General features: G+C 60.9%; 1 protein-coding gene across 7 annotated transcripts; it reads left to right on the top strand.

Annotated features, from left to right (window-relative positions):
* Window positions 1-5,473: 5,473 nt before the first annotated feature.
* PDGFA (platelet derived growth factor subunit A) lies at window positions 5,474-25,423 on the top strand. Of its 7 annotated transcripts, none has more exons than XM_082713933.1 (8): window positions 5,474-5,882; window positions 7,288-7,417; window positions 8,892-8,988; window positions 13,420-13,524; window positions 15,619-15,806; window positions 22,019-22,145; window positions 22,533-22,601; window positions 24,306-25,106. In XM_082713933.1, the coding sequence occupies exons 2-7, from the start codon at window positions 7,355-7,357 to the stop codon at window positions 22,586-22,588; spliced, it is 636 nt and encodes a 211-aa protein (XP_082570059.1). In that variant the 5' UTR covers window positions 5,474-5,882; window positions 7,288-7,354; the 3' UTR covers window positions 22,589-22,601; window positions 24,306-25,106. The 7 variants fall into 7 exon arrangements, with proteins under 7 accessions (XP_082570059.1, XP_082570058.1, XP_082570055.1 ...); XM_082713927.1 differs by lacking the exon at window positions 5,474-5,882 and adding an exon at window positions 6,007-6,185; XM_082713930.1 differs by lacking the exon at window positions 5,474-5,882 and adding an exon at window positions 6,200-6,372.
* The last annotated feature ends 544 nt before the right edge of the window (window positions 25,424-25,967 follow it).

Here is a 25,967-nt window from a genome sequence, read left to right as displayed (position 1 = left end):
ATTAGTGTTACCAGGATCCTTCCTGGGTCGACCAGATGCTCTTGACATCTGCTGTTCCTGGAACAGCCCCCTCCAATGCTTCTCTGCGATGATGATGTTCTGAAGGTCCGAGCAGGCATCTGGGGATGCATCTCTGTCCCGATGTGTCCCCTTGCTTCCTCAAGGCTGACCAAGATAAGACCCGTTGGCAAGAGTGTGACAGGTGGCCATGCGAGCTTCTCTCGACACCAAGACCCACACAGCGCACACTCGTTCCTGAATGTCTCTCTAGACATTTCTTGATCTGACGTGGATTTGGTGTTGGAGGGTAAGGTGAGGGTTCAGTCAGGTCGCTTTTCTAAACTGTCTTATTGAACAAACAGGCTCATGGTTCCAAACCATTTGTCACACGAGAGCTACGCTGTTCTGATTATTATAGCTCTAGGATGCGTTTACTTCCTTCTTGTACATGTCCATGCTCTTCTTCCTTCTAGAAGTCTCTAGGCTTCTTGCACGCACCTTCAGCCCCCAACCCTGGCTGCTGCAGGCCACTTGGCATCTCCCCTCTCCCCCAGTGAGTGAGGCCTGCACCCCCGAGTTGACCCCATGGCTCTGGTCTGCTTTGTGCTCCTGTGGAGTGGGGGGCAAGCCCATCGGGACACAGGCAGGCTTTTCCATCTGGAGGGAGCAGGTCTCTGGATGGTGTGACCTCAATGTCCTCTCCAAGGGAGGTGTGGCAAGCCTCATGTCTCTAAGTGCACAGGGCCCAGCCTGACACTCTGACCTCTGTCTGGGCAGGGCTGAGTCCTGTCTTGTCAGATGGCCAAGGGGCACTGCGGGTTCTTCCCACCCCATCCATAGTCATGAACCCAATAGGGACCCAGGGTGAGAAGTGTGGGGGTGGCTCTGGGTTCAAACTGGGTAACCAGCCCCATCCTTGGAATTCACACCCACCACACAGAAACTTGGCCATGAGTCCAGAAGACCCCAGGAGGCAGGGGAGGGGAGGAAGGGTTTGCTGCTTTGGGCTGGGAGGCTGGCAGCTAAGCTTCTCGTCTATGCTGTCACAGTTTGTGTTCCCGGCCCCAGCTCTTCAATGCCTTCCATGCCCCTGGAATAAAATCCAGATGCCTTGCTTTGATCTTGAGGTGTGTGTGAGCTGCCCCACTGCCTACCTCTCCTAGTTCACCTTCTCCCACCACCTCCTGCCCCTTGCTGTTCCTTGAACAAGTCATGCCAGTTCCTGCCTCAGGGCCTTTGCACGTGCTGTGACTGTCTTGCTTAGAATGCTGGATCTAGACTTTCTCACTGGTCAGCTGGCTCCCTCTCAAACAGGCCTTACTGACCATCCCCAAAATATGTTACCTGAAATAGCGTATGCTTATCTGTTACTTGCTTACGGAGAGATGCCAAGCTCCAGGAGGGCTTTGTTTTAGTTTGTGTCCCCAGCACCCTGTGTGGTGCTTGGAACATGAGTATCTATTGGATGTGTGAGTGAGCATTCCTTAAAGCAACCCTCCAACCTGGAGGAGGATGTTGATGCCATGCAGTTTGCTCAAGGTCACATAGCTGGTGAGGCTGGTGGGCTGTGACTGAGCCCTGGATCCAGCCCTGGTCTTGGGGTCTCAGAGGTTCCAGAGCTCTGCTGGCTTCCAGACTAGGGGTGGCCCGCCCCCACTCACCTGGCTGGCTCTACAGTGCAGGTGTGAACTCCGTGCATCTACACTGGCTTCGCCCAATAGAAATACCATTTTAGCCACATAGGGCATTTCAAATGTTCTAGGAGTCGTGTTAAATAAAGAAAAACAAGCGAATTTAATCTCTTGTACATAATACTATAGTTTATTTAACTCAATGCTTCAAAAATGCTATCATTTCAACGTGTAATTCACATGAACATTCGTAACGGGAAATTTCACACTCTTTGCCTCCCGATGAAGCCCTCTCGGCTGCATGTGTTTTGCCTGTGCAGCCAGTCACTGGGCAGAGCAGCCACGTTTCACATGCCCGTGGCCACAGGGGGCTGGCGGCTCCCGCACGGGACAGCATCTGAGCCACCAGGTGTCCTTGAGCGCAGGTCTTCCTGCACAAAATAGTCACAAGATGCCTGTGAGCTCAGAGCTGTTTTACACTCTGTTTCTGTTTGTGTATTTAAAAAGGAAAATAAAAGCATTTAATAGGGAGTAAAAAACAACACAGAGAATGCCTTCCTGGCCCTGTGGGCAGGTTTCTTACCACTTCTGGGGAGCCTGGGCTGGAAAGGCCCAATCCCAGCCACTGGGGCCTGGGGCAACCTGAGCTAACAACGTAATGAACGCCCCCACAGGCACTCTTGATCTCCAAGGAGCCGTGCCCACTCGGCTGGGGCTGCTCCTGGATGAAGAGCCCTGAACCCAGAAATCCTTGCCCTGAGATAAAGGGAAATGTGGTGTTTCGTCATTACAAATTGTTCTGAAATCCGCTCCAGCTCTAGAGGCCTTGCTGGCACCCTCCCGTGCCAACCAGCCTGGGTGCCAGGGCCCTACAGCTCTGCGTATGGGTGTGTGTGTGTGTGTGTGCACGCATGTGTGGATTTGTATGTGTGCGTGTGGGTGGGAGGGAGTGTTGCTGGCCGTGGGAAGGGTGGTTGGCCCCCATTTACCAGAGAGAACTGAGACAGGGCAGTCTAAGTACAAACACATGCCAAGACAGAGGGCAGCCAGGACTGGGGTGTGCCCCTCTTGCCCTGTGCATGTTGGTCCTGGGGATCGAGTGGGATGGGCTCTAGTCCTGGTGCCTGTGCTGCTGGGGGACCCAGCGTCGCTCATGCTCCCATCCGTGTGCCTCGGGACAAATGCCCCCTGAGGACTTCTGCTTCGGTGTATTAACAGGGTTTGCACAGAGGAGTCTGTGCGGTCAGAGCTGACCGCTGGGGGCCACGCCACTCCTCGGCCCTGACGCTGTGGCAAATAGCCTGGCTTCCGGGCCCCTACATGTTCCCATCTGTAACGCGGGGAGAAGTGGGAGAGATCCATTGCTCGGGGTCTGTGTGTGTGAAATGAAATCACGCCAAACTGGAGAGGCTCAGTGGGTGTCGGCCAGGACTCCTGCAGGGGGAACAACATCAGAGCGATGAGGGAGCAGGCAGACAGAGGCACATTGGCAGTGAGGTGGACTTAGGGGGACACACACCCTCAAGGTGCTTAATAATGGCAGATGCCCCTCCCGCAGGTCCCCTACTTGGCTCTGTGGAATGGCCAAGGCCCTTCCCACTGCTCCGGGCCTCGGGGTCATGGGCAGTGCCTGTAGGCCACCAGCAAGGGGCAGACGCCCAACGCCCAACCAGTCACCCCTGCTGCACAGCAGCTCCGCTCTCTGCCTCTTTGGAGCACCTGACTCACTTTAATTATGGGCCTGCGGGCACGTCGGGGCGCGCCAGAGACGCCCAAGATAGCCCGGAAGCACCGGCTCCGGAGGCGACCGGACATCCCTGCCCTCTGCCAGGTGCACCGTCCCCTCCCGCCAGCACCTCCCCACCCTGGAGATCCCCGCGGCGCCCCCCACTTCCGCGCGGGGCCCTCTGGCTGGCCTCCCGGACAGTTCCCTGGGCTGGGGGTCAGATTAGCCTAGGGGCAGCGCACTGTGGGCAGGTCTTCCTCCCGCTAGTGGGCCCTAGCCTCTGCTGGGGCCTAGGCGGGGATGCCCACAGAGCCGGGAACGCCGCTCCCACGCACTCGGCATTGCCGCCCACGCCTCCTCCAATTCCCATGTATATTCAACCTCATTATCAAATACTTGCAATGAACCGTGCGAACCGCCTAATAGTGGCTGGAAGTGAAACTGGATCCCGGGCGGAAGGAGCACGTGACCACGCCTGCCCGGCAAGGATCAGGGACAGCAGCGCTGGGCAGGTGCAGTAGCCTCCGGGCTCACGGTCCCCTCTGGGGGGCGGGGGGAGAATCTGAAGCCCACCTCCTCACCCGGCCACCCCTTCACAAGGGCCAAAAGGAGGGTGGTGGGAACCTGAATAGGTTGGGCAGGGTGTCGGGAGGAACCAGGGCCGGGGAGGGAGCATCCGTGGGGGTTCTCATCTAAGTTGGTGACCTCTTGGTCAAGTCGGTTCTCCCGTCTCCATGTCCAGTTCTTGGAAACTGGGTTCCTGGGCCTAATTCTGCTGGTTTCTTCCAGGGATCAGGGGAGGTTGGGGCTCATGGGGCTGGGGATCTTTGCCCCACCCCAGCTGGAGCACACACCGTGTCCTAAGTCCCCTCCAGAGGCGCCTGGTGGTGCGGTTTGCCACTCTCCTGCAGCCACTGTTGTCTGGTCGCTATGACGACTTGTCCAGGTTTTATTTTTAATAGCCGCCGGCGATTAGAGAGGGCCGCCAGAGGGAGGGCTGCAGGCGCTGCCCCACCCCCCCCCCCATGGCTCTCTAGTGGTGGTGGTGGGGGGGTGGGATGCACCTAGGCCTCGCCCTAGGTGCCCTTGCTTTCCCGCCCTGGAGCTGGCCTGACTGCTGTGGTAGGCTCCCCCTTAACTCCCCTGCTGGCGGCAAACTCCAGCTGGGCACCCCTTTGGAGGTCAGGGAGAAGGGGCACACATGTGGCGGGGTGGGGTCTGGAAGGGCCCCATGCCAAAACACAAGTCGGCCTTCCCTCCTTCACTCCTATACCCACTGTGGAGCCCAGTCCTTTAACCCTGAAGGCGTGTCCTCAGGTCCCTCTGCCCGAGGGGAGTCCAAGGCTCACACAGCCCTGAGGCAGTCCTGTAGGGCTGCAGAGGCGATGGCTCGGATGGAGTTCAGCCTGAGTCCTGGTGGTGCGTGTTCCCTCGGCTTCCCCAAACCGGCCGGGGTGTCCCCCTCCAAAATCACAGAAGGTTCCACCTGGATGGACAAGGACTGGCCCTCACGTGCTTCTAAACGTCTCCAAGTTTTCCCTGGTTCTGCCTTGTCCTCCTTTACCCTTGTCACCCTCAACACTCGGAGATTGGGCTTGGTGGTGGGTGGTCTCGTGAGGCTGCTGCCTGGGGATGGCAGGGGATCTGGGAGGCTGCAGGGGTGTGAAAGCCTGTGGAAGGACGCCAGTAAACCCCAGCCTTCTGGGAGTGGCAGAAGAGGTCCCCCCTCCCCCTCCCCAGGTATTAGGGGGAAAGCGAGCACCCCCCGAAGCGCCCTCCCGTCTTGGCCTTTGAAATGCTGGAGCCCGCCGAGCCAAGGATGAAAGACTGCCCGCGGGGCTACGCCTTTACTGCCTTTGTCTGGCGGGAGGGCGGCCGCGGCAGGGCGCAGGCCTAATCCACAGGATGGGGCCGAAGGGGGCGGAGGCCTGGGGCGGGAGGAATTCCCGGCCGCCGTCCAACCTCCCACCCGCTAGGGAGTCTCCGAGCCTTCGGGGCCTCGCCGTCTAGCTTTGGGGTCGCAAGGCCGGTCTTCTCTCCTAGCCCTGCTTCCAGGCTCGGCTGGCCCCTCGAGGGACCCGCTGGTCCGATCCCACCTGCCGTAGGCGGACAGGATCTGCCTCGCTCGGGTGCACCTGCCCTTTGGTGGCCGGGGAGCGGTCCAGCCGCCCCAGGCCTCGGCCTCCGGCGCGCTGCTCCCCCGCATCGCGCTCGGTACGGCGCCTCGGCCGGAGGTGGCGCTCTGTGCGCCCGGCGGATCCCGGCGTGGGAGGCTCCGACTCCGGGGGTTCCTCGCGAGCGGCTCCTTTCTCTTCCTTCCCTTCCGCCCCCTCGAGTTCCCGGCTCAGGCCGCAGCCCAGGCTTCTCCGAGGGAGTGGGGACGCGGGCTCCCAGGGTGGGGACCAGGCACGCTGCAACCCCCTCCTCCGACTTGGGCGCTCTCCCATCTCGGAATGCGGGTGGAGGTTCCTCACTCAGGCGCCCCAGGCATCGGATTCTGGGCGGGGGCGCGTGGCAGCCGCCAGGTGAGTGCCCCAGACGCGCCCCTAGACCCGCCCCACCTCTCACCAGAAACTCACTCCCCCTCCTTTTATGGAGACGGGGAGGCCGGGGCTCTGGATCCTAACGGTGGAAAGAGGCCCGAGCGCCGGGGCGGGGGGCCGGAGGCGGGGGCAGGTTCGCTTTTGCCCTTTTTGGCGTAGCAGCTCTGGGCGCTGCCCTCTGCCGCCGCTGGGGCCCGAGGGAGGCGATCCGGCGACGGCGGCTCTTCTGCGGCGGCCTCCTCCCCTCCCCGTCCGGTGCCGCAGGATTGCAGCTGCCACTGGAGGGTGGGCAAGCTCAAGGGAGGGGCGCGCGGGGAGCCCGCCGGGCGAGCGGAGCCCCGCGGCTGTGCTCGCAGCCAGGCGCGGGGCTTTGATGGATCTCACTGCCTGCGTGAGCGCCACTGTGTGCTCACTGCAGCGGCGGCGGCGGCCGGGCCCTGCCTGGCCCGTGCGGCCCCCGCGCGCTTCCGAGGTGCGGGTCCCGGGCCCGGAATCCGGGGGAGGCGAGGGGGAGGGGGCGGGGGAGGGGCGCGGCGGCGGCGGCGCTATAACCCCCTCCCCGCCGCCGGCCGGCTCCACACGCGCGCCCTGCGGAGCCCGCACAACTCCAGCGAGCCGGGCCTGCCCGCGCCGCCGCCTCCTCCTACTCCTCTCCCCGGCGGCTGCTCCGTTTCGGCCCAGCACCCGCCCTCAGGCCGGCGCGGCGAGGCCCCAGGCGGGCGGCGGCTGCCAGGCGGCGCGGCCGCGGGCGCTGCCCAGCTCCGGCCGGCGGAGGGCGGAGCGCGGCGCCAGAGCCGAGGGCACGCCGCGGAGGGGCGCACGCAGGCCGCCGGGCCGCGCCGTGCTGGGCCGCGCCGTGCCCCGCCGGGCGGCGGCTGCGAGAGGAGGCCGGAGGCGAGCGCGGGGCCGGCGGTGGGCGCGCAAGGCCGCCCGCAGCCCGCAGGGAGAGCGCGAGCCCGCGGCCGGGGCCCGGCCGGGCGTCCAGACAGGTGATGGGTGGTGCGGCGGCGGCAGCTCCAGCCTCGCTCCGGGGTCCCTCTCGGGGCTGACGCCCGCAAATATGCAGAATTACCGGCCGGGTCGCTCCTAAAGCCAGCGCCGGGGAGCGAGCGCGGCAGCGGCCAGCACCGGGAACGCACCAAGGAAGAGGCCCAGCCCCCGCCCTCCGCCCCTTCCGTCCCCACCCCCTACCCGGCGGCCCAGGAGGCTCCCGGCGCGGCGGGCGCGGCGAGCGCGCACTCCCTGCTCCTCCTCCTCCTCGCTGGCGCTGCCTGCCTCTCCGCACTCGCTGCTCGCGCCGGGCGCGCTCCGCCGGCTCCCTGCTCTCCGCGCCACCCTCCTCCGGGCCGCGCTCCCTGAGGGATGGTACTGAATTTCGCCGCCACAGGAGCCCGGCTGGAGCGCCCGCCCCGCGGCCTCGCCTCCCCGCCTCCCCGCCAGCGCCTCGGGACGCGATGAGGACCTGGGCTTGCCTGCTACTCCTCGGCTGCGGATATCTCGCCCATGCCCTGGCCGAGGTGGGTGCCACCCCCGCGCCCTGTCCCTCTCCGACTACCCGGGCGCACGCCTCCTGCAACCACCCGCGGGCCGGGGCGCCTCGGGCTCTGGGGCTCTGTAGAGCGCGTTTTGATTTCTGCTAGGGTGGTCGGATTTTTTGATTTTTTTTCCAACTGGGTTTTATTTTCTGCCATGCAGAAGTATGTCTGGTGAGTTTCCAGCGTGTTGCGTCGCTCTGCCGTGGAGGGACGGAGTGGCGCGGGGTGGACGAGTGGGGAGAAACTTCGGGGGGCGCGGGCTCCTCTCCGGGGAGGGGGGCCCGGGGCGCGGCGGGCAATGCAGTATCGGGGTGCAGGGGGCGCGGAAAGGGGTGTGTGTGTGACCTGGCGGAACCTGGGAGGGGAGAAGAGCGGCGGATAAACACGGCGGTTGCGGCGGAAGCCCCCGGCAGGCAGGGTGGGCCGTGCGGGTCCGCAGACCCCCGGTCCCTGCTCTTGAGCCCGGCCGGGCGGCTGGGCCGGCGCAGTCCCGCCCGCCCAGGGCCTGCTTACAGGTGGCTGAGCGAGACGAGCCGGGGCCGGGCCAGGCGCCCGCGTCCTCCCACCGCGGGCGTTCCCCCCGCCCCCACCCCCATGTCGAATCCCGATCCCCGGGAGCTCTGCTGTGATGAATGACTTTTCTGCAGCCCCCGTCGTGGGAACTTAGTGCCTGAGACCCCTCCCTCCCACACCCACACCCACACAGCGACCCCCGACTCCCTCTAAAAATCTGGAGAGTGGGGAGAGCCCGGGAAGTGGGGGTGGTCTGGGCAGGAACCGGGAGCCGCGAGAGGTGGAGATTTAACCCCCCCGTTGCCGGGCATCCTTTCCCAACCGTCTGCTGGATTTGGGGCGCCTTGGGCGGTGCTAGGACCGCAGCCCGGCCAGAGCGGGTGGGGCGCGCGTGTGAACGAGTGAGTACGCGCGCGCGCGCGCGTTTTTGCGACGGAGACCCTCGACCCCACAGGTTCGGCCCGGGATTCCCGGGTGTGAAATTTAAGCCGCTGGCTAGATTAAAGTGTTAAGGCTGCCGTGACTTTCGTCGCCGATCCGTGACGCATTTCAACTTGATCTTTCTGGATGTCGATTTCACTATTAAAATCAGAAACTCCACGGCCCCCTCGCTGCCGCTAGACCTCCTGTAACTGACACCCGGGGCGGTGGGGCCGGGGTGCCCGGCTTTTGTTTGCAAATTTAAAGGTGGGGGGGCTTGCTTTCTGCAAAGGCGGACCTGGATGGGGGCCGGGAATTTGGGGTCGCACCCAGTCCCCTCCCCCCGCCCCCTCCCCGCGTCTGACTTCAGGGCCCCGGGCAGGGGTCGGCCGGCCGGCGAGCTGGAAGGGCCTGGGACTTGGGACCGGGCTACCGCGGCTGGGGGACCCGGCGCTCTCCGCTCTCGCGGCGTGGGTGCGAGCCGGCCGGGTGGCGGGCGCTGACCGTGTGGCTCTGCTTGCAGGACGCTGAGATCCCCCGCGAGGTGATTGAGAGGCTGGCGTACAGTCAGATCCACAGCATCCGGGACCTCCAGCGACTCCTGGAGATAGACTCCGTAGGTAAATCGCGCCCCTTCCCTCGGCGCGCGGGGCGGGTGTGCGGGTTGTGCGTCCCGCGCCGCCTCCAGCGCTCGGGCCGGCCGGGCGCCGCGCAGGAGCGCACCGAAAGGTCAGAATCCAATCTCGGGCCATAAAAGCCCTGGCGGATGAGTCAGGAGTTTCTCTTCCAGTCCCCACTTTCTCTCCCCGCGGCGGCGGCCGCGAGCTCCTCGCTTGCCCGGGGATTGTTTTTGCATTTAAGGATAATGCCGCGCGTGTCACACAAAGTTCAGCAGCGCAGAGGGCGCCGGCGCCCGGGCCAGGTGTGCGGGCCTTGGGCCTGCCCTGTGGGGCCGGGAGGAGCGGCTGAGCGGGCCGGGGCTTGGGCGCAGAGCCCTGGACGCATGCCCCGCGGGCAGGCACGCGCGGGAGGAGCTGCCCCTGGCCAGGGCGGCTTTGTCATTGCCGGGAGCTGGTGGCCCGTTCCCGCCGCAGCTCGGCCTTTGTGGTTGCAGGAGTCCCTTGCCTTTCTCTTTTTCACAGGCCCATAAAGAGGCGCATCTTGGACACATCTGGTATCTGGGGACTATTTTGGGGCTCACCGTCAGGCCCTGGAATCTAGCCACTTTAGAGGAGAGTTTATTTGTAAAGGCATAGTTTTGAACCTCATTGGTGTCAGCGAGAGAGTTGGCGGGGCTGGATGGACAGGGAAAGGTCACCAGGGACCCAGGCTGTTGCTGGTGGGGTGGGGGCCATGGTGTGGCGGGGAGGGTGCCTTTTCCTAGAGGACAGGGATTCTGGCCCACATCTTTGCGGTGTCCTGCTCCACCTTAGTACTTGGTGGGGCAACGCTGGTGTGAGGGTTAGTTACAGAAACACGTCTTATTAATGTTTGGTTAAAAAGAGGCCCCAAATGGGCTTGTCAGATGGAAGGCTGAAGGTAGCAGAGGTCGGTTGGAACAATTCTCAGTGAAGATTTTGCTCTCAGTGCAGGCTACCCTCAAAGAGGGGGGTGTGGGGGGGGAATTAAGTAAAATCACATGGTCTAGTCATTTGGAAATTTGTACCTAATTATGGTGGTGGAGAGGCCTGAACTATTTTCATTTCATGCCAAGACCATTTGCTAGCAAGGCCGATGGTTTCTGTAGTTTCGTGACCCAGGAAATCCTTTGGCTGATTCTTATCAGGAAGGGGGTAGAATTTCACTTGGAGATCAGAGTTGGGCCAGGGGGGATTTTGGTCTGGTTCCTTGATGTGTAACCCTGGGGAGAAGGATTTGGCTTCGGTTAGCTGAGGAAAACACTCGCCTACATTCTGCTGGTCCCTGGCAGATCGGTGAAAGTGGGGAGGCTGCCTCCCCAAGAAGATTCAAGCCTTTTTTTCTTTTTTGGCTTGCTGGAGCAAGGCCGGTGCAGGGCTGGGGCTTCTCTGTGGGATGGCTTTGGGATGCCACCGGGAAATGGGCCATTCACTTTCTGTTGGGGTCATTCTTATTCTGGTCTCTGCTGTCCCTCCCCCCGCTCCATTAGCACTTTTTGCATTGCAGCTTGGTGGGTTATGCTGATGGCATTCCTGACCTGGGGGCCTTTGGGCCCAGAGCCTCTTTGGGAGGTTCCAAACTGTAAAGGCAGGACGCTTCAGCCAGTTCCCTGGCTGGTTTCAAATTGCCCCCTTATAAAAATCCCTGGGTGTTTCCCTTCTGCTCTCCACCCCACCCCTGCCTTCCACCTTCTGTCACCTGGTTTGGGGTCTTACTGACTAGGATTCTGGGGATTCTGGATTCCTCATGCTTAGGAAACTGGGGTGCAAACAGAGGGGGTTTTCTAGGATCACCTTTACTCCCTGGGTTTTACCCTAGGAGACCCTTTGTGACACAGATCCCAACGTGGGTCTCCGTCCTGGTCTGGCACCCTCCTGCAGACCGGGAAGTTGCAAGCCAGGGCAGGGCATGGCCCAGTTTCTGGCCGGAACCTGGAGCTGCCGTCGGGTGCTCCCAGAGCTCGAGTTGCTCTCTTTCCCCCAATACCCGTTCCCGCCCAAAGCTGGAGCAGATCTTGCTGCTGTGGGGGTCAGTTACCTGAGGACTAAGGTGCTCTCCAGGCCCTGGACGCCCCCTACCACGAGGTCCAGCTGGAGGTCTCTGTAGGATCCCTGAGAAAGGAGCTGGGATGTGGAGAAACCCATTTGGTAGTCCAAGGATGAACCAGCCCCTTCAGGTTGGTGTTTTTTTTGGGTGTAGAGCTAACCAGGCCTGGGAAGCAGACTTTTTCTCCCAGGCCCTCTCCTCCCTGGTGGGGCCTTGTGATGGACTCTGGATGGGACAGCAGGAGGCCGCATCCTCATTTTACAGATGAAGCCGGAGGCGATGGGATTCTTCTCCCAGGAGCAGTGAGAACAGCATGGAGCTGGAGAGTTCCCAGAGTTTGCATGGAGTTCGGGGGCAGCTGACTTTGCACGCAGGGCTTTTGGGTGGAGAGACAGTGTGTGGTCTCTGAATGACTAGTGGCTGGAGTTTGGGACTTGTGCGTTGAGTGTGTTGAGAAATCAGCCATCAAGCAGTGAGACGGCCTGGGAGCTTTGTTCTCTGAGTAGCCTGGCCTGGTGCCCATGCAGTGGGGTCCCTGAGGGGTAGACACATGAATGTCCCCATCTTGGGCCATTAGTGCTCCCCCCAGGACTGAAGGCAGGATGACTGGTCCCCATCTTGAGCTGTCACTTGGATATTTGTGTGCAAAACAAAAGGGAAACCCCCTTGATTAACTGTCCTGAGCCTTGTTCCATCAGCGTCTTCTCTGCTAAGTCACTGCTGGGTCATTTCTCAAGTGGTGTCAGGCTGAAGGCCATCCCCCATCAGTGTGGACCGCGACCACCCATCTTGATTGGGGGCCAGGAGAGGGCTCTTGTCTTGCAAGCTGTCCGCCCGGGGGTTTGGGTTTCAGGGCTGTGGTCTCCTCTGTCTGTCCAAGCAAGTGGCTGGAATGGGGTTCCCGGACCCCTCCTGCGGTCCTGTCCTTGTTCCTCAGACGCATCAGGATCCAGTCACCCGTGGAGCTGGGACACCTGGCTTTCAGGCAGCTAGGAAGTTGGTGGCTGATGGGACATTTTCTCCTGGAGGCCAAGGATGGGCCGGCTGCTCTTTGGTTTGAGGATGGCAAGATGGCCACCACCAGGACGTGACTCATAAATGTCACTTTTTGGTGAAAAAATGCTTCTTGTAACAGTTGGTTGATGGGAAATTCTTACTGCATGAATAGTTGTGTTCTGATCTTATTTTGGGTCTCAGAAAAATTAGTGGCAGTGGAACATTGAGTCATTTGAAGTGAGAACTTGGGTTCTTCCCAGACTCTAGTTTTCTGAAAAGACGCATCTTTTGCTGTTTGCACCTTTTGCCTGGTTTTCAGTTTGCATTTTAAGGGAGCAGCGGTTTTGGATTTGCTGGTTTGTGGATAGTCGCTGAGGCCCCGGTGGGCCGGGCACCCAGTGGGGGGCCTCTGGGCCGGGCTGCTGGCCAGGAAGACACTTGCCTTCTCCGGGAAGGGACAGCAGGACACGGGGGAGGTCTGAGCAGCTGCCGGAGCCCTTCGCTGTGGGGACTTGCTTCTTAGGAACTGGTGCCCCTGCTAATCTACTGGGGAGCCAGGGATGGAGGGGGAAGTAGAAGGAGAGCCTCCAGCTGGGTCTGGGGCCAAGGCAGGGAGGCCTAGAGTGACCCACCTCATCCTGGTGGGTAGGTCCCGGTGGCAGGTGGTGGGACCGTGTGTCTCTTCTAGGAATCTGAGAGACCTGGGGCTCCTCTAGGCTGCCCAGGAGGGGGCTCTGGGGCGGGCAAAGGCGATGTACCAGGCACTGCAGCAGACCTCGGGATTGGGGGCCAGTTCTGACTTTGACCCTGGGACTGTGGGTCTGCTTCTGGCTGCCTGGCCCCTTCTGCCAGGCACCAGGATTCCTGGTCATTTATTCCTCCACCTGTATTTCCTGTAGCCTCTTGAGTGGACTAACTCCAGGAACAAGCAGAGTCTGGCTGTCGGCCCAATTGGGCCTCGAAGGTTAGGGTGCTCCATGGTTTAGTAAGAAGAGAGAGAGAGAGAAATACACACACATCAGGGAAGCCACGGCAGCCTCATCTGCCCCTTTTGGACCGTCCCCGTGGGCCTGGCTGGGAGCAGCGGGCCTGGTAGCTCTGGGTCTTAACAACGAGAACGGCCGGCCCTCAGCAGGGGAGATCACCTGCCCCTTCCATACGGGTAGCATGGGTCCCCTGCAGAGCACAGCAGGGGTGCCACATTTGGAGGCCCTCCATGTAGGCTTCTCAGAGGTTGGCAGGAGATTTTTGATATGTGGGAGTGGCGGCTCTCCCAGGGGACCCCGTCTTTCTCCGGGAAGCAGGCAGTGCCGTTGGACAGGCCCCCGGATTTGGGCCGGCTGGTCACCGTTTCCTCTTTCTGCCTGCAGGGGCCGAGGATGCTCTGGAAACGAGTGTGAGAGCCCATGCAGGCCGGGCCCCCAAGCATGCACCTGAGCAGCGGCCCGTGCCCATCCGGAGGAAGAGAAGCATTGGTGAGCCCTGGGCCTGCCAGGGTGAGGGGAGGGTGCATGGGGGATCTAGGGGGCTCTCCCCACCAGCGCTTCAGTGAAGCAAAACAAAGGCCCAGCCTGCACAGGGGCCCCAGCGCCTTCAGCCCTGGCCTCCCGCCGTCTCTCCGGAGGCCTCCCTCCTGCCCCGGCCCGTCTGCTGCCTGCTGCAGCCTGGCCTGGGCCAGGAGTTTCCAGGAGAGGGGAGCCGTCATAAATTCCTTAAGTGCCCGGTCTTGTCGGGGCCTGTTTTGGAGGAGGACTTGCTGCAAACGTGGTTGCGTTTCCTTTCCAGTCTGGAGTGCATGGCCTGGCAGGCGGCTGCAGCTCGGGCCACCAGCAGATGCCCCTGCCCCTGGCCCCCACCCCACTTGCTGGGCACGGGTTTGGGGGGTGTTTGCGTCCTGTTCCCTAGCAGAGCACCCTGTGTCTGCCTGGCCTCTTGAGGCTGTGGGGGTTTTTGGGTGGCTCAGTTCTGAGACAGAACTTGGCCTGCAATTTGCTGCCAAATTGGGAGTGAGCGTGGTCAGGGAGTGTGACTCCCCCTGCCCTGAGTCCCATGCCACCCGGGAGTCCCTCCTCCATTCCTAACTGCGTGGGATGCCCCCCCCCCCACTGCTGTTCCCTGCCTCAGAGCTTAGATTTCTCCCGGGATGTAGACTTAGTAGCTTTGGACTGGGGTGCAGCATGTGGGCGAGGGTTCCTCCTAAAGGCAGGTGGGCCCACCCAGATGACGTTGTGGTAGGCTTCCTGTCCTCCAGACCCATGTCACAGGTGAGGGTGCTCCAGCAGGCCTGTCCTGTTCCAGATGGGGAGCCCCGGGCCGCCTTCGTGGCTCCACCCTCGGCCCCATCTGGCCAGGGCCCCCACGCCCCTTGCAGCCAGTGGGCACTGGGCTGCTTGCCCTGAGCAGAGCCCTTTCCCCACACTGGGGTGGCCAGATTTCCAGTGCCCAGCCTTCCGTGTTGGCAGGCCTGCTCTTGGAGACCCAGCGGTCCCCCTATCCAGGTGCTTCCAGGCCACTGGGGAGGAGGATGCAAGCCCCCTAAGTCCCTGGGGCTCTAAGGAGTCTTCTGGCCCTGGTGGGGGGGACGGGCAAGGGAGAGGCGGGCACCTGTCCCTGGGGTTGGGGTGGAGGCAGGCCCCTGTTGTCCTTCAATTGCATTTCAGGCTCTTCCGCTTGTCTTCAGGGGGCGGGGCCCTGCCCTGCCTGGTGCTGGCCGTGGGGGTCGTGCTGGGCCCTCTGTGGGTTCTGGGGTCCTTGCCCGGGCTCCCCAGCCCTGTATTACTCAAGGCCCAGTGGCCCTGGGGGCTGGTGTGGATTCGTAGGGCAGCATGTGGGGAGGAAGGTGCACGTGCTGGGGTCCCCAGGTGGACGTCTCGTTGGGCAGTGGTGCCCTGGCCTCTGCTGTGTTTGGGGCTTCGGGTCAGACAGATGGGCCTGTGCTGAGGAGCACAGAGCGGAATGTAGAGCCTGTCCCTCCTCTCTTGGTGACCTTTAGTGAGCAGGTCTGTGGCTCGTGGGGTGGGGAGGTGGACCTGAGTTCCGTGTCCTGCATCTCCTGCTCACCTCGGGTGTCCTGCCTTCCTGGGCCTGGCTTGGTAGCTGTGGCAGCTGCTGGGGCTGGGCCCTGATTGGTCCAGTGGCTGTGGGGTCCATTGCCCTCTCGCTCTTGGGGTCCCATCCTTGGCTTCCCTGTTTCTCCCCATTCTCCACTAGCCGTGGGAGCTCCCTAACCATCTGTGCAGAGACTCCCCCCGACCCACCCCATCAGCTCCCGGTCTCTCCCTACCCCCTGCAGGCCGTGTCAGGCTTTCTTGTTCACGTGGCCCCCTCTGCCAGCAGTGCCCTTCCCTTGGAGCCTCCCTGCCTGGCCCTCACTACTGCTGCTCCTTGGGCCAGCCCGAGTGTACCCCGTTGGGGGCCCAGTGTGTGGACCCTAGGGTGGCCTGATGTGCTGCAGGGATGCGGCCACGTGGGGACACGCCCCCTTCAGGCCTTCAGGTGGGGGGGGGGGTGCTGGGCTCCTGTGGGCCACGGGGCATGGCCCGGCCTTCACCGTGGCTCTTGCTCTGCAGAGGAAGCCATCCCCGCGGTCTGCAAGACCAGGACCGTCATTTACGAGATACCTCGGAGCCAGGTCGACCCCACGTCCGCCAACTTCCTGATCTGGCCGCCGTGTGTGGAGGTGAAGCGCTGTGCAGGCTGCTGCAACACCAGCAGCGTCAAGTGTCAGCCCTCCCGCGTCCATCACCGCAGCGTCAAGGTGAGCCGGCCCGCCCCGGGGTGCCCGCCAGGCCCGGGCGCACAGCAGGGTGCTGGAAGAGCCGGGACCCGGGCCTGGGCTGGCTGCGGGGGAGGGGGGGTAGGCGTGTGGTTCCCTTCCCCCTGTCTCCCCATGAAGCGACATCACGGACCAACCTCAGGACATGGGCCATGGCGCGTGGCAAGACGGGCGCGGGGTCCTCTCAGCCTTTCCCCAGAAGCACAAGGGAAGCAGGGCCTACCACATTGAGCCTCCGTCCCTTGTTTGTAGGTTAGAGAGGGCCCCTTCTCTGCTGTGGGGTGGGTGTCCGTGGACTCCTGCTGAGCGCCCTCCTGGGGGTGCCTCAGTCCTGGGGGCTGGGCCTGCAAAGCCAGCCCCTCCCCTCATTCTGGGAAGCTGTGCTCTGCTCAGAGACCCTCATGATGGGCGCTGGGTTGGCCGTCTTTGCTGTAGTCCCTGGGTGCTGGCACACAGCTGGGCGCCTGCCCCAGAGCCCTGTCCGGGGCAGGGCGTTGGTCCTGGAGACTTCCAGGTCACGTTCAGATTACCTGTGCGGGGGCTCCTTGTTCTTCCTGCCTTAGTCCTTGCGGGAAATCAGCCTCTTCCGTTCGCCCTGGGCTACTACACTGGGGTCTTGGCCAGACGGTGGTGTTTTGGACCAGTGGCTGGAGGGGTTCCTGGGGCATGGGTCTGTTCCTCTCTGGCCTGACTTGCCCCATCTGTGAAATGGGTCTGAATCATGGTGATGTGCTATCTCAGGCTGTGTGGGACGTGGGTCCCGGGGCAGCTGGGCCCCCGTTTGGAGGGGAGCTGTTCTGCTTCCGAAAGGACAGCACCAGAGTGTCTTGGTCTCTCTGTTGTGTGGCTAGGCTGTAGAGTCCTGGGTGCTCCCAGTCTAGGGGAGGGGGCTGCCATCCCTGGAAGCTGGCTCTGGGAAGGCTGTGGTCCCACGAAATCTGGGTTGTGGATTTGGGCAGCGGGACACCTACTGAGTGGCAATGGCCTGCCCACTCAGCTAAGCCTCCAGTGGCCAGTGCATCCATGTTCCCCAGATTCTGGGGGTACGTCAGAAGCCATTCCTTAACTGGAGATTCAGAGCCTGTGTGCCCGCTGCCAGTCCAGGGCCCCTGGATGTGGGGCCCTGGCCCCAGAGTGAAGTGCAGGGGAGACTTTCTTACTCACAGACCACGGAGCTGGTTGGGACACTTGTTTGTCACGTGAGAAGGCACGTCAGGCCCATAACTGGGGCTCCACCTGACCTCTGGGGACTTGGTCCTTGAGCACCTGGGGCATTGAGTAAGCACATTCCACGGCTTGCCACACTGTGCTCTCCACGGCGGAGGCTCCCAGCGGCCTGGTGCACTTGCCTGGGCGCTGGCTCTGGTCTTGGCAGGGCCCCCAGCTGGCATGGGGCCCAGCTCTGCACCCTTTGTTAAAGGGAGAAACAGAGGCTCAAGGGGATGGGGCTGTGCGTTCTGCACTAAGACTTGTCCCTTGCTGCCTGCTGTGGGACCCCTTGGGTCTCCATGTCCTTGCTTACGGGATGTTGTGAGGGGGTCTCGTGAGCCCTGAGAACCCAGACACCTGAGATCTTTTGTTCCTGGGAGTGGGGGTGCTGGAGCTCCACATGACAGTCCCTCACGTGGGTGCAGGGCGTAGGGTTGCCCTTTGGGCATCCAGCTGGTCTCTCAGAGACACAGCGGTGCTGGAATGAAGTGGGGCTCCCTGCCCTGTGGGCTCCTGCCTCCCCTGGGTAAGGACTGGGGTGTGTCTGGTCCCGGTGTGGGCTGTGATCCCCTCCTCCCAGCCCACCCTGAGTGGGTGGACGTGTGGGCATCAGGGGCTACTTCCTGGGAGGGGCCACCATTGGCCTTGGGCACAGGCCCGGAGGACTCAATGGGTGGTGGTGCTCAGCCAGGGCTCCTCGCACAGGCCTTCATCTGCTTGGATAGGGTCGCAGTCTGCCCAAGGGGACGGACAGGCTGAGTCCTGCAGCTGGAGCCTGGTGGCCTGCTTCCATGTCCGGCCCTGCCCTTCTCGGACCCCTTCCTCATTCTCCCTCAGGGAAGGCAGCTCCTTCTCCCTGCCCACCCATCAGAGGGTTGGCAGGAAAACATCCGGCCCTAGACACTGGGGGTTTTGGCCGAGAAAGGACAAAGGGTCAGTGAAAACAGGAGGTCCATTGTGGAGGGTGGCCTGGTCCCCTCGGCTGTCCAGGAAGCTGTGGCCGCTGCATCGGGGTGAGGCGGAGCGGGCTGGTGGGCCTGGCGGAGTCCTGTGCTGAGTGTCTGTGAGGGGTGCTGGGGCCAGCGGGGGCCCATGTGGCTGTGCAGGTGGGACATCTTGCCCCGAGCTGACACGTGCTTGGTTTTTTGGTTTACGGCTTTTTGATCACAATTAGAGGCCCTTACTGGAGAAGGTAAGGGGAGGCTGAGAGCAGCCCCAACACGAGGCCCAGATGCTGACTTGCCTGGTATGCTTCACTGAACGCCCCCAGGACTTAAACTGGGGTGGATGGCTGCCTCTACTCCGTGACCACCAGGGACAGTGGCCTGAGGCTCCTAGGCAGGGCCTCTAGCCCTCTGATGGTCTCAGGTGTGGGCCCTTTGCTCTCTGGGGCTGGGCTCTCATTTGTCTCCTGGGACCTGCCTTCAGTGTGGTCCCCTTGGGGTTGCAGGGACAGCTGTCGTCAAATCTTGGGGAGGGATGAACACGTTGTCCGGGCTGGAGCCACACCTGTGTGTCCCTGTGTCAGCTCGCCATGCTCAGCATTTGGGGTCTGCCTTTAGGGGGGCCACGCATGCTCGCTGACTGGGGTCCTGGATGAACCAGCTCTTCCTCTCCCCAGGGAATGCTGTCCCCAGACTCTGTAGGCAGCTGACCCTGTCCCCTAGACCCCAGGCTTGAGGGCTAGGAGAAGGGGTGGTGTAGATAGCGGGACCCAAGACTCTGGTCAAGTTGCACCCGCTGGGGCTGTGGGGCGGACCTCCAGCCTCTCACGGCATGGCGTTGGAAGTTGGGGGCTCCTGTTTTCTTCAGGGCATCCTGTGGGTTTACACCCAAGTCTGTTAACTTGGTTAGGCCCCCAGGTCTCCAGAAGCTGGGACTCCGCCCCTGGACTACACGTGGGGCAGCCGGCTGTGGCTCTGTGTCACCCAACCTCAGGCTTCTGGTAGCTGGGTCTGGGTGTGTCTGCCAAGGAGCCCAGGATGGGCCTCTGAACCCTGATGCAGTGTGTGATCCAGCTCAGGGACCTTGGGGGGAAATCAGGGACTCCAGCAGCGTGGATCTCCTGTCCGAGCTGCCTCAGTGTTCCCATCTGGAAAACAGACTGTAATTGGGTCCTTACAGGGTAGCTGTGAGCATTGCAGTGAGCGACATAGGGGTTCAATAAATGCTGGTGTTTGTCGTGGACAGTGCTGTGCCCTTGACTCTGGGGTGGTCAGGCCATAACCTGGGGAGGGGGTCCCCAGCAGGGGCATTGCTCTCCCTGGCCCAGCTTGGGACACCCTGAGTAGCAGGAGCTCAGGGCTTCTGGGCTCGGTGTCTCTTTTCTGGAAGGAGTACTGGCATCACTGGATGGCGCACTCGGGTGGCTTTGCCCTGTGAGTGTACAGGTGGGGTGGTTCTTGCCAGGCGGCCTCACCACGGCAAGTGGATTGTCCTCTCTATAGGGCGCAGCTCAGACGCTTGGGACACAGACAGAGGGAGAAGAGAGGGAGGGGTGTGGGGATCCTGTTTGGGCTGCAGGATGGGTCTGGGGGCTGAGGCGACAGGAACTAGGGTCCCAGAGACACAAACATCTTGTTCTGGGGACTTGGCTGGTTTAGAGGCTGCTTGGAGAAGTTAATATTCACAGTGTGTTCTTGGGGGAAAAATGCAGCTACTTCCTGGCCAGACGGAGGTGGTGGAACGGCTTGGAATCCTCACATACCCAGAAGCAGGTGCAATCATAGATCGTTGTTTGTTTTTCTTTGATAAAAACAGCCCGTCTGCAGAGAAAGTGGGTTCCCAGACTGGAGTGGCCGGTGTTGGGAGTGCTTTGCCAAGGGGACAGTGGAGGGGGGAGGTTCTGGAGCACCTGCCTTCTCCGCCATGGCTGGTCTGTGGAAAACAAGCCTGCCACCCGCACCCAGAGCCGGGGTCTAAGTACCCGCTCCCCTAGAGTAAGTAGGTGAGGTGCTCGCCTAGCGGAGGTCGTGCTGTGCAGAGGGCCAGGCCCCTGCCTGCCCCAGCCTCCCTGTGTCCCCCAGCACAGTCCAGTGTGCATGGGACGCTTGAGTGCTCCGAGCTGGGGGCCGCAGCCTCTGACCTACGGGCTGAGAGGCCCTGGGGCTGGGTGGGGGCGGGAGGGGGCTGAGGCCAACCCCAGGTTCTGATGCTCAGAGGGCTGGCACGCTGGCCAGGTTCAGGCAGGGGTCCTCTGCCCTCTCAGGAGGCCCGCTGAGGTTCACCCCACCCAGTGCCCTCAAGGGGAGGTTCACTTTGGGCCCCGGGGGCTGGTTTTGCTAAGCTCAATGTGCTGAGACAGGGTTTGCTTGTTCCGAACGGGAGGTGGCCCAGTGGCAAGTTCTAGGTGCTTGTATACATGTAAAGCCCTGGGGTACAATCCTTGTTCCCATTTTATAGACGGGAAAGTGGAGGCTTTCTGCGCCCATGTCCTGAGGATCTCTCTCTCTTTTCTCTCCCTCTCTCTCTCTCTCTCTCTCTCTCTTTTTCTCTCTGTGGTCCTGGTCTCCTGGAGCGGTAGGTGCCATGAGGAGCTGACCTGGCCCCGCAGCTGGAGTTGCTCATATCCGTGGTCCTTTCCTCTACCTCTTCCCTCCTTAGGAAACCTGCCAGGCCTAGCCCCAAACCTGGCCTGGCTGCCACTCCACCTCTGAGCTCACACCTGGCTGTCTGCATTCACACCTGAGGCCACACACCACTTCCCGCGGCTGGCGGGCACCCGGCACCCTTTGCACGGCGGGTTAACCATTAATGTGGCCCAGCGGCTACGGGTGGGTCTGGACAAGCCCTGAGTCCTGCTCACCTGTGGGGGGGCCCATCCTTCTTGCCTGGGGTCCTCTGGCTTCTGGGCTCCAGGCCTCTGTGTTAGAACTCCCCCTCCCATCACCTCCCCTCCCATCTGCCCCAGCCTGGGGGCTTCTGCTCTCCACCAGGGAGCCTCTCACCCCTGCCAACTCCCTGATGCCTCCACATGCTTGGGGTATAACCTGCGGGACCCCTTTCTGCTCCCTTTCTGCCTCAGTTTCCCCAGGCAAATGGGGTGGAATGGCTATCCCTGGAGGCCAATCCCAGGACTGCAGCCCAGTGTCAGCACAGATGGGAGCATGGGCTGTGTGCTCAGATCTTCAGGGTCCAGGGCAGTGGGGACATGGTGGTCCCACCCCCGCTGGGGACTGAGCTCAGGCTGGGTGCTTTGGAGGGGAGCCCCCTGGAGGAAGGCTTGCTTATCTAGGGTTCTGTATCTCCTCTGTGAGTTGGGATGGAGTGAGCCCACCTTGACCACGCTCACTGTGAGTGCCATGTGCACATACGTGTGAGCATGGAGCTTGTTCTTGGGACAGGACATGTGTGTGCACATGCGTGTAATTGTGGAGGGTGGACTGGAGTTCCCACGACAGAGTGAGCCAGTTTCCCAGGCCCGAGCTGGGATCCATAGGGACTCGATTTCTCAGCTGCCTTGGTTTGTGCCCATGGGCCGGACACAGCCATGTGCTCCTGGTGGCTCCCTGAGAGAGGTGCAGAGAGAGGCAGTTCCACTACGTCGTGCCCCCTGATGATTTGGGCCGACAGAGGTTTGAGCGGACAGGGGAGGCCCAGCTGCAGGGGTCACTGGCTCTGGGCTAGGCCTGATACGGCCTGGGACGCCGGCCTGGGGCCCCTGCCCATTCTTCTGACAAGGCTGGCGTTCCCTTGGCCAAGGTGAGCTGGGGGAGCCACGGGAAGGCCTCCAGGTGGCTGCGGGGGGCCTGGCGTCTGTAGAGTCCCCCTCTGCGGTCCCTCAGGTTCCAGTGAATGTGCCCCAAACCACAAATGCCCACAATTACCTCTCCCCCTGGCGCTCCTGCCTTTCTGCGGGGAGGTGAGAGGTTGGAGGTCAGAGGTCGGCCTGGGCGGGGTTGAGCACGTATGCACGTCGGGGCTCCCGGTGTACTACATGTGGGGCGTGGCCGCGGCGGTCATGGCGGGGCTGTTGTCTCGGGCAGGTAGCCAAGGTGGAGTACGTCAGGAAGAAGCCAAAGTTAAAGGAAGTGCAGGTGCGGCTGGAGGAGCATCTGGAATGCACGTGCACCGCCGGAGGGCCGAACCCCGACCACCGGGAGGAGGAGACGGGTAAGTCCCGCCTCGGCGCGGCCCCTCCCACCCTGTCCCCTCAGCCTCCGCCTCAGCTCACTTGGCGCAGTCCGCGGGGCGCCCGCCAGCCCCGCCGGCGTGCTGGGGGACGCTGGACGTCCCCGCCCCGGTTGGGGTGCCTGGGAGCCGCGCGGCTGGGGCGGCGCCGGGACACCTCCCGTCCCCCATCCCAGGCGGACTCTGCCCGGAGGCAGCGTGGCGTTCTGACCCGCGGCGTCGGGCCCGATCCAGGGCACCAGGAAGTGTCTCTGTGCCAAAGCTAATCGCGTTTTCTTGCAGAAAGACAAACACCTCAGCTATTTATTGCCTCAGGTCCGCAGCCCTAACCCTTAGGCCCGCTCACACTCCCTGCCCTTCTGTTAACAGGAAGGCGTAGGGAGTCAGGTAAAAAACGGAAAAGAAAAAGGTTAAAACCCACCTAACGCAGCCAACCAGGTAGGCGCTGTGTGCGGCTGCGCCGTGGTTCTGCGGGGGGGGAGGTGCCCGGCTGATCACAGGCGAATCCCTCCCGCGGCAGCCAGCTCGTGGCTCTGATTGATCGGCCCTGATCGGCCTGCAAGCTTCCGGTGTCTGGCTGGGCTGCGGGTCTGCTCGCTCGCGTGTCCTGCTGCTCCCGAGTCCCCGCTCTGGCTTGGGTCTCTTGCGTTAATGGGGGAGGCCCTGGCGTCACGTGAGTGGAGTGAGTCGGGTTCCTGAATGGCAGTGGGGTAGCTCTGATGTCTGTTAGCCGGGATCACCTTGGGCAGGTTACCCGTCCCATTTGACAGATGGAAGACTGAGGCTTACAGGGATGATAGGTGAGGGAATTGAAGACTGCGGGGGGCGGGTGGGGGGGGGTCCTGTCTGGAAATGTTTCACAGACATGTAGGACTGTTGACTGCTGTGTTGGAAACTCTTTGGCTGCTGGTAATACCAAAACCAACAAGGGCTGGGGTGAGGCAGACGTTTAGGAGCAGGTGTGGTGTCTGGGGGCTGTCTATCCTCAGAGTTGCCTCATGGCTCAGTATAGCTGCTGAAGCTCCAGAAATCACATCTACACTCCAGGCTGGAAGAGTAAAGTTGGGAGAGGGACAGAAGAACCCTCTTAGAGAAGTCCCAGTCAGTGACTTCTGCTGTGATACCCTGGCTGTCCTTCAGCTGCAAGAGGACCTGGGCAGCGTAGTTTTGTAGAGAGGCATGCTGCTTCCCAGAAGAAAATGGGATTTGGGTAACCACAGTCATGATGAGGGTAGTTTCCAGCCTTCTTGCTCCTTGTTGTTGGCCTGTGTGTTCTGGAGAGCCTGGTCCTTGCCTCTGGTCACATGTGATCCCACAGCATCCCAAACAGGTGGTTGTGGGAGATGGTATCTCAGAGCCCAGGTGCTGGTTGAATGACTGCAGAAAGCTGCTAGGTCAGCTGCGTTGAGGTTGGTGGGTCTGGTGCATTCCTCTGGGGAGGAAAGGATCCACTAGGGTGGGTTCCTGAAGCGGCCTCAACACAATTTTTTGCCTGTGATTTTTGCTTTCCCTGAGGGTGTGGCTCTGGGGGTGGTTTTGTGCCTGCATGTGCACCCAGTCTGCACACCATCGATTGGGCTCTGGCCTCCATGGGCCAGCCAATGACAGAGATGTCAAGTGCGTGGGACGTAGAGTCCCTGCTAGCTTGTGAGTGGTACAGGTGATGTGGATGAAGAAGAGCTGTTCTTAGCCCAGAGCTCAGTGTAGATCTGCCTGGTTACCAAGACCCTGCCTGTCTGCCTGGCAGCACCCATCCTCAGTGTTGTCTTATGGCCCAGAATGGCTGCCAGAGCTCCAGAAATCATATCAAGCCCTCTGTTGGGGTGGGGGTGGAGAAAGAACACGAGGAAAAAGGCAAAGAAAGAACCATTCTGGGCCTCAGTTTCCCTCATCTGTACAATGGGAGAATGGGGCTTGTTCTAAGGAATGTTCTGTGAGATCCCAAGAGCCTCGTCCCAGTTCTGGTCAGGAGGTTACAGAAAGGGTACTGAGGCATATTTGATTTGGAAAGTGCCACAAAACCCTGAAACCCCGAGATTTGTCTTGGTGTGTGTGAGTGTGTTTCCCTGTGGTCACTATCCCTGCGGCGGCGTGCGTGCTCGGCTCCTTGTCAGTGTCCGTCTCTCTCCCCTCTCCCTGCAGATGTGAGGTGAGGATAAGCCAGCAGCCCTTTTCCGGGACACGGATGTACATGGCGTGTTACATTCCTGAACCTACTATGTACGGTGCTCATTGCCAGCGTGCGGTCTTTGTTCTCCTCCGTGAAAAACTGTCTCCATGCACACTCGGGAGAACAAAGAGACAGTATACATTTGTTTAATGTGACATCAAAGCAAGTATTGTAGCACTCGGTGAAACAATAAGAAGCTTCCTTGTCAAAAAAAAAAAAAAGAGAGAGAGAGAGAGACAGAGCAAACAGAACCACAAAACATGACAAACAAAACTGACTCACAAAAATATCTAAACAGTTGTCGGAATGGAGGGACACCCCGTGGGATGGAAGCGACATGCCTCGGCCGACCGGATTTCTGTCCAGGGTCACAGGTGCTTCTGCCAGGGACACAGCCTGCTTTCTGGAGGACTCCGGGCGGGGGCCGAGGGCCCTGCAGGGCACGCGGGAGCAGGGATGTCCCAGAACTGCCACGGGACTTAGAAACACATCTCCTTGCTGTAGTGTTTAAGTCTATACAGAAACCTTCCCGAGAGCCTTAAGTGGATTTTTTTTTTTTTTTTTTTTTTTTTTACACCATAAAGTGATTATTAAGCTTTCCTTTTTACTCTTCGGCTAGCCTTTTTTTTTTTTTTTTTTTTTTTAATTATCTCTTGGATGACATTTACACCGATAACACCAGGCTGCTGTAAGTCAGGACAGTGGGACCGTATCTCCCCTCGCAGGATGCGAACAAATGAGATGTATTAAAATAAACATGGTATATCCACCTATGCATCACTTCCTAAATGTTTCCGGCTTTACGTGTTTGTCCCCTGCCCCCACTTTATCTTGCCTTTTAATTTAAGCCATTTCGAGAGAACTATGCGTGAACCAATCGAGTCCGTCCCGGGCCTGCCGCTCCCAGTCCTCGCCTTGGCGAGGTGGCCCTGTGCCAGTGTTTGGACAGAATCTGAATTCTTTATTTTTGGTAAGATGTTACGCTTTACATGTATTCAACAGAAATGTGTGTGTGTGTTGTGTTTTTGTTTTTGTTTTGTAAAGGTGAAGTTTGTATTTTTATCTAATATTACCAGTTTTGTATACCTGAGAGCCTGCTATGTTTTTTTCTTTGAATCAAAAGGAAAAAGAAAAACCCACCAACAAAACCCATACACGTGAGAAGTGCTTTGTGGTCACATTTTTCTAGTTGCGTAACTGAGTCTAGACCCTGTCTCCTGGCCCGGGGCTGTCGCCTGGGGGTACCTTGGGCCACCCTACCACCAGAGCCTGTGCGGCGAGGCCTACCCTTGGGATTCTGGGATCTGATGGTAATGGGCCGACAATGCCATCCTGCCTGGGTGTGCGGCCTCGTGGAGACGGAGACCAGGCGCCCACCCGAGCAGCGAAGCAGACGATGGCCTTCATCCGGAAGTGAGTTGACTTCAGTGTCTGCGGGCTGAACCCGGGAAGGCCAGCTGCCCTGTGTCGCCCATGACCTGCTCTCTCTGCTCCAAACAGAGGCTGTGTGACTGTCATGATCCCTTTATTGCCTGTGGGGTCTCCGGAGCAAGAGCGAGCATCTCTGGAGTTGGTGTGTTCGTGGGAGAGTTTCTATAAAAGCATTCCTTCAGCAGCCCATCTTCACGGTGTGG

Source organism: Mustela nivalis (genome assembly GCF_964662115.1).
Source record: "Mustela nivalis genome assembly, chromosome: 19".
Taxonomy (NCBI): Eukaryota; Metazoa; Chordata; class Mammalia; order Carnivora; family Mustelidae; genus Mustela; species Mustela nivalis.
This window is presented reverse-complemented; position numbering and strand designations above follow the sequence as displayed.

Bases quoted from the DNA above. Each gene is read 5' to 3' on its own strand.
- PDGFA (XM_082713929.1), top strand. From the start codon at position 5,811: ATGCGGGTGGAGGTTCCTCACTCAGGCGCCCCAGGCATCGGATTCTGG. The intron at 5,883-8,891 runs GTGAGTGCCCCA...CTCTGCTTGCAG, and splicing joins GGGCGCGTGGCAGCCGCCAG to GACGCTGAGATCCCCCGCGA. The intron at 15,807-22,018 runs GTGAGCCGGCCC...TGTCTCGGGCAG, and splicing joins TCCATCACCGCAGCGTCAAG to GTAGCCAAGGTGGAGTACGT.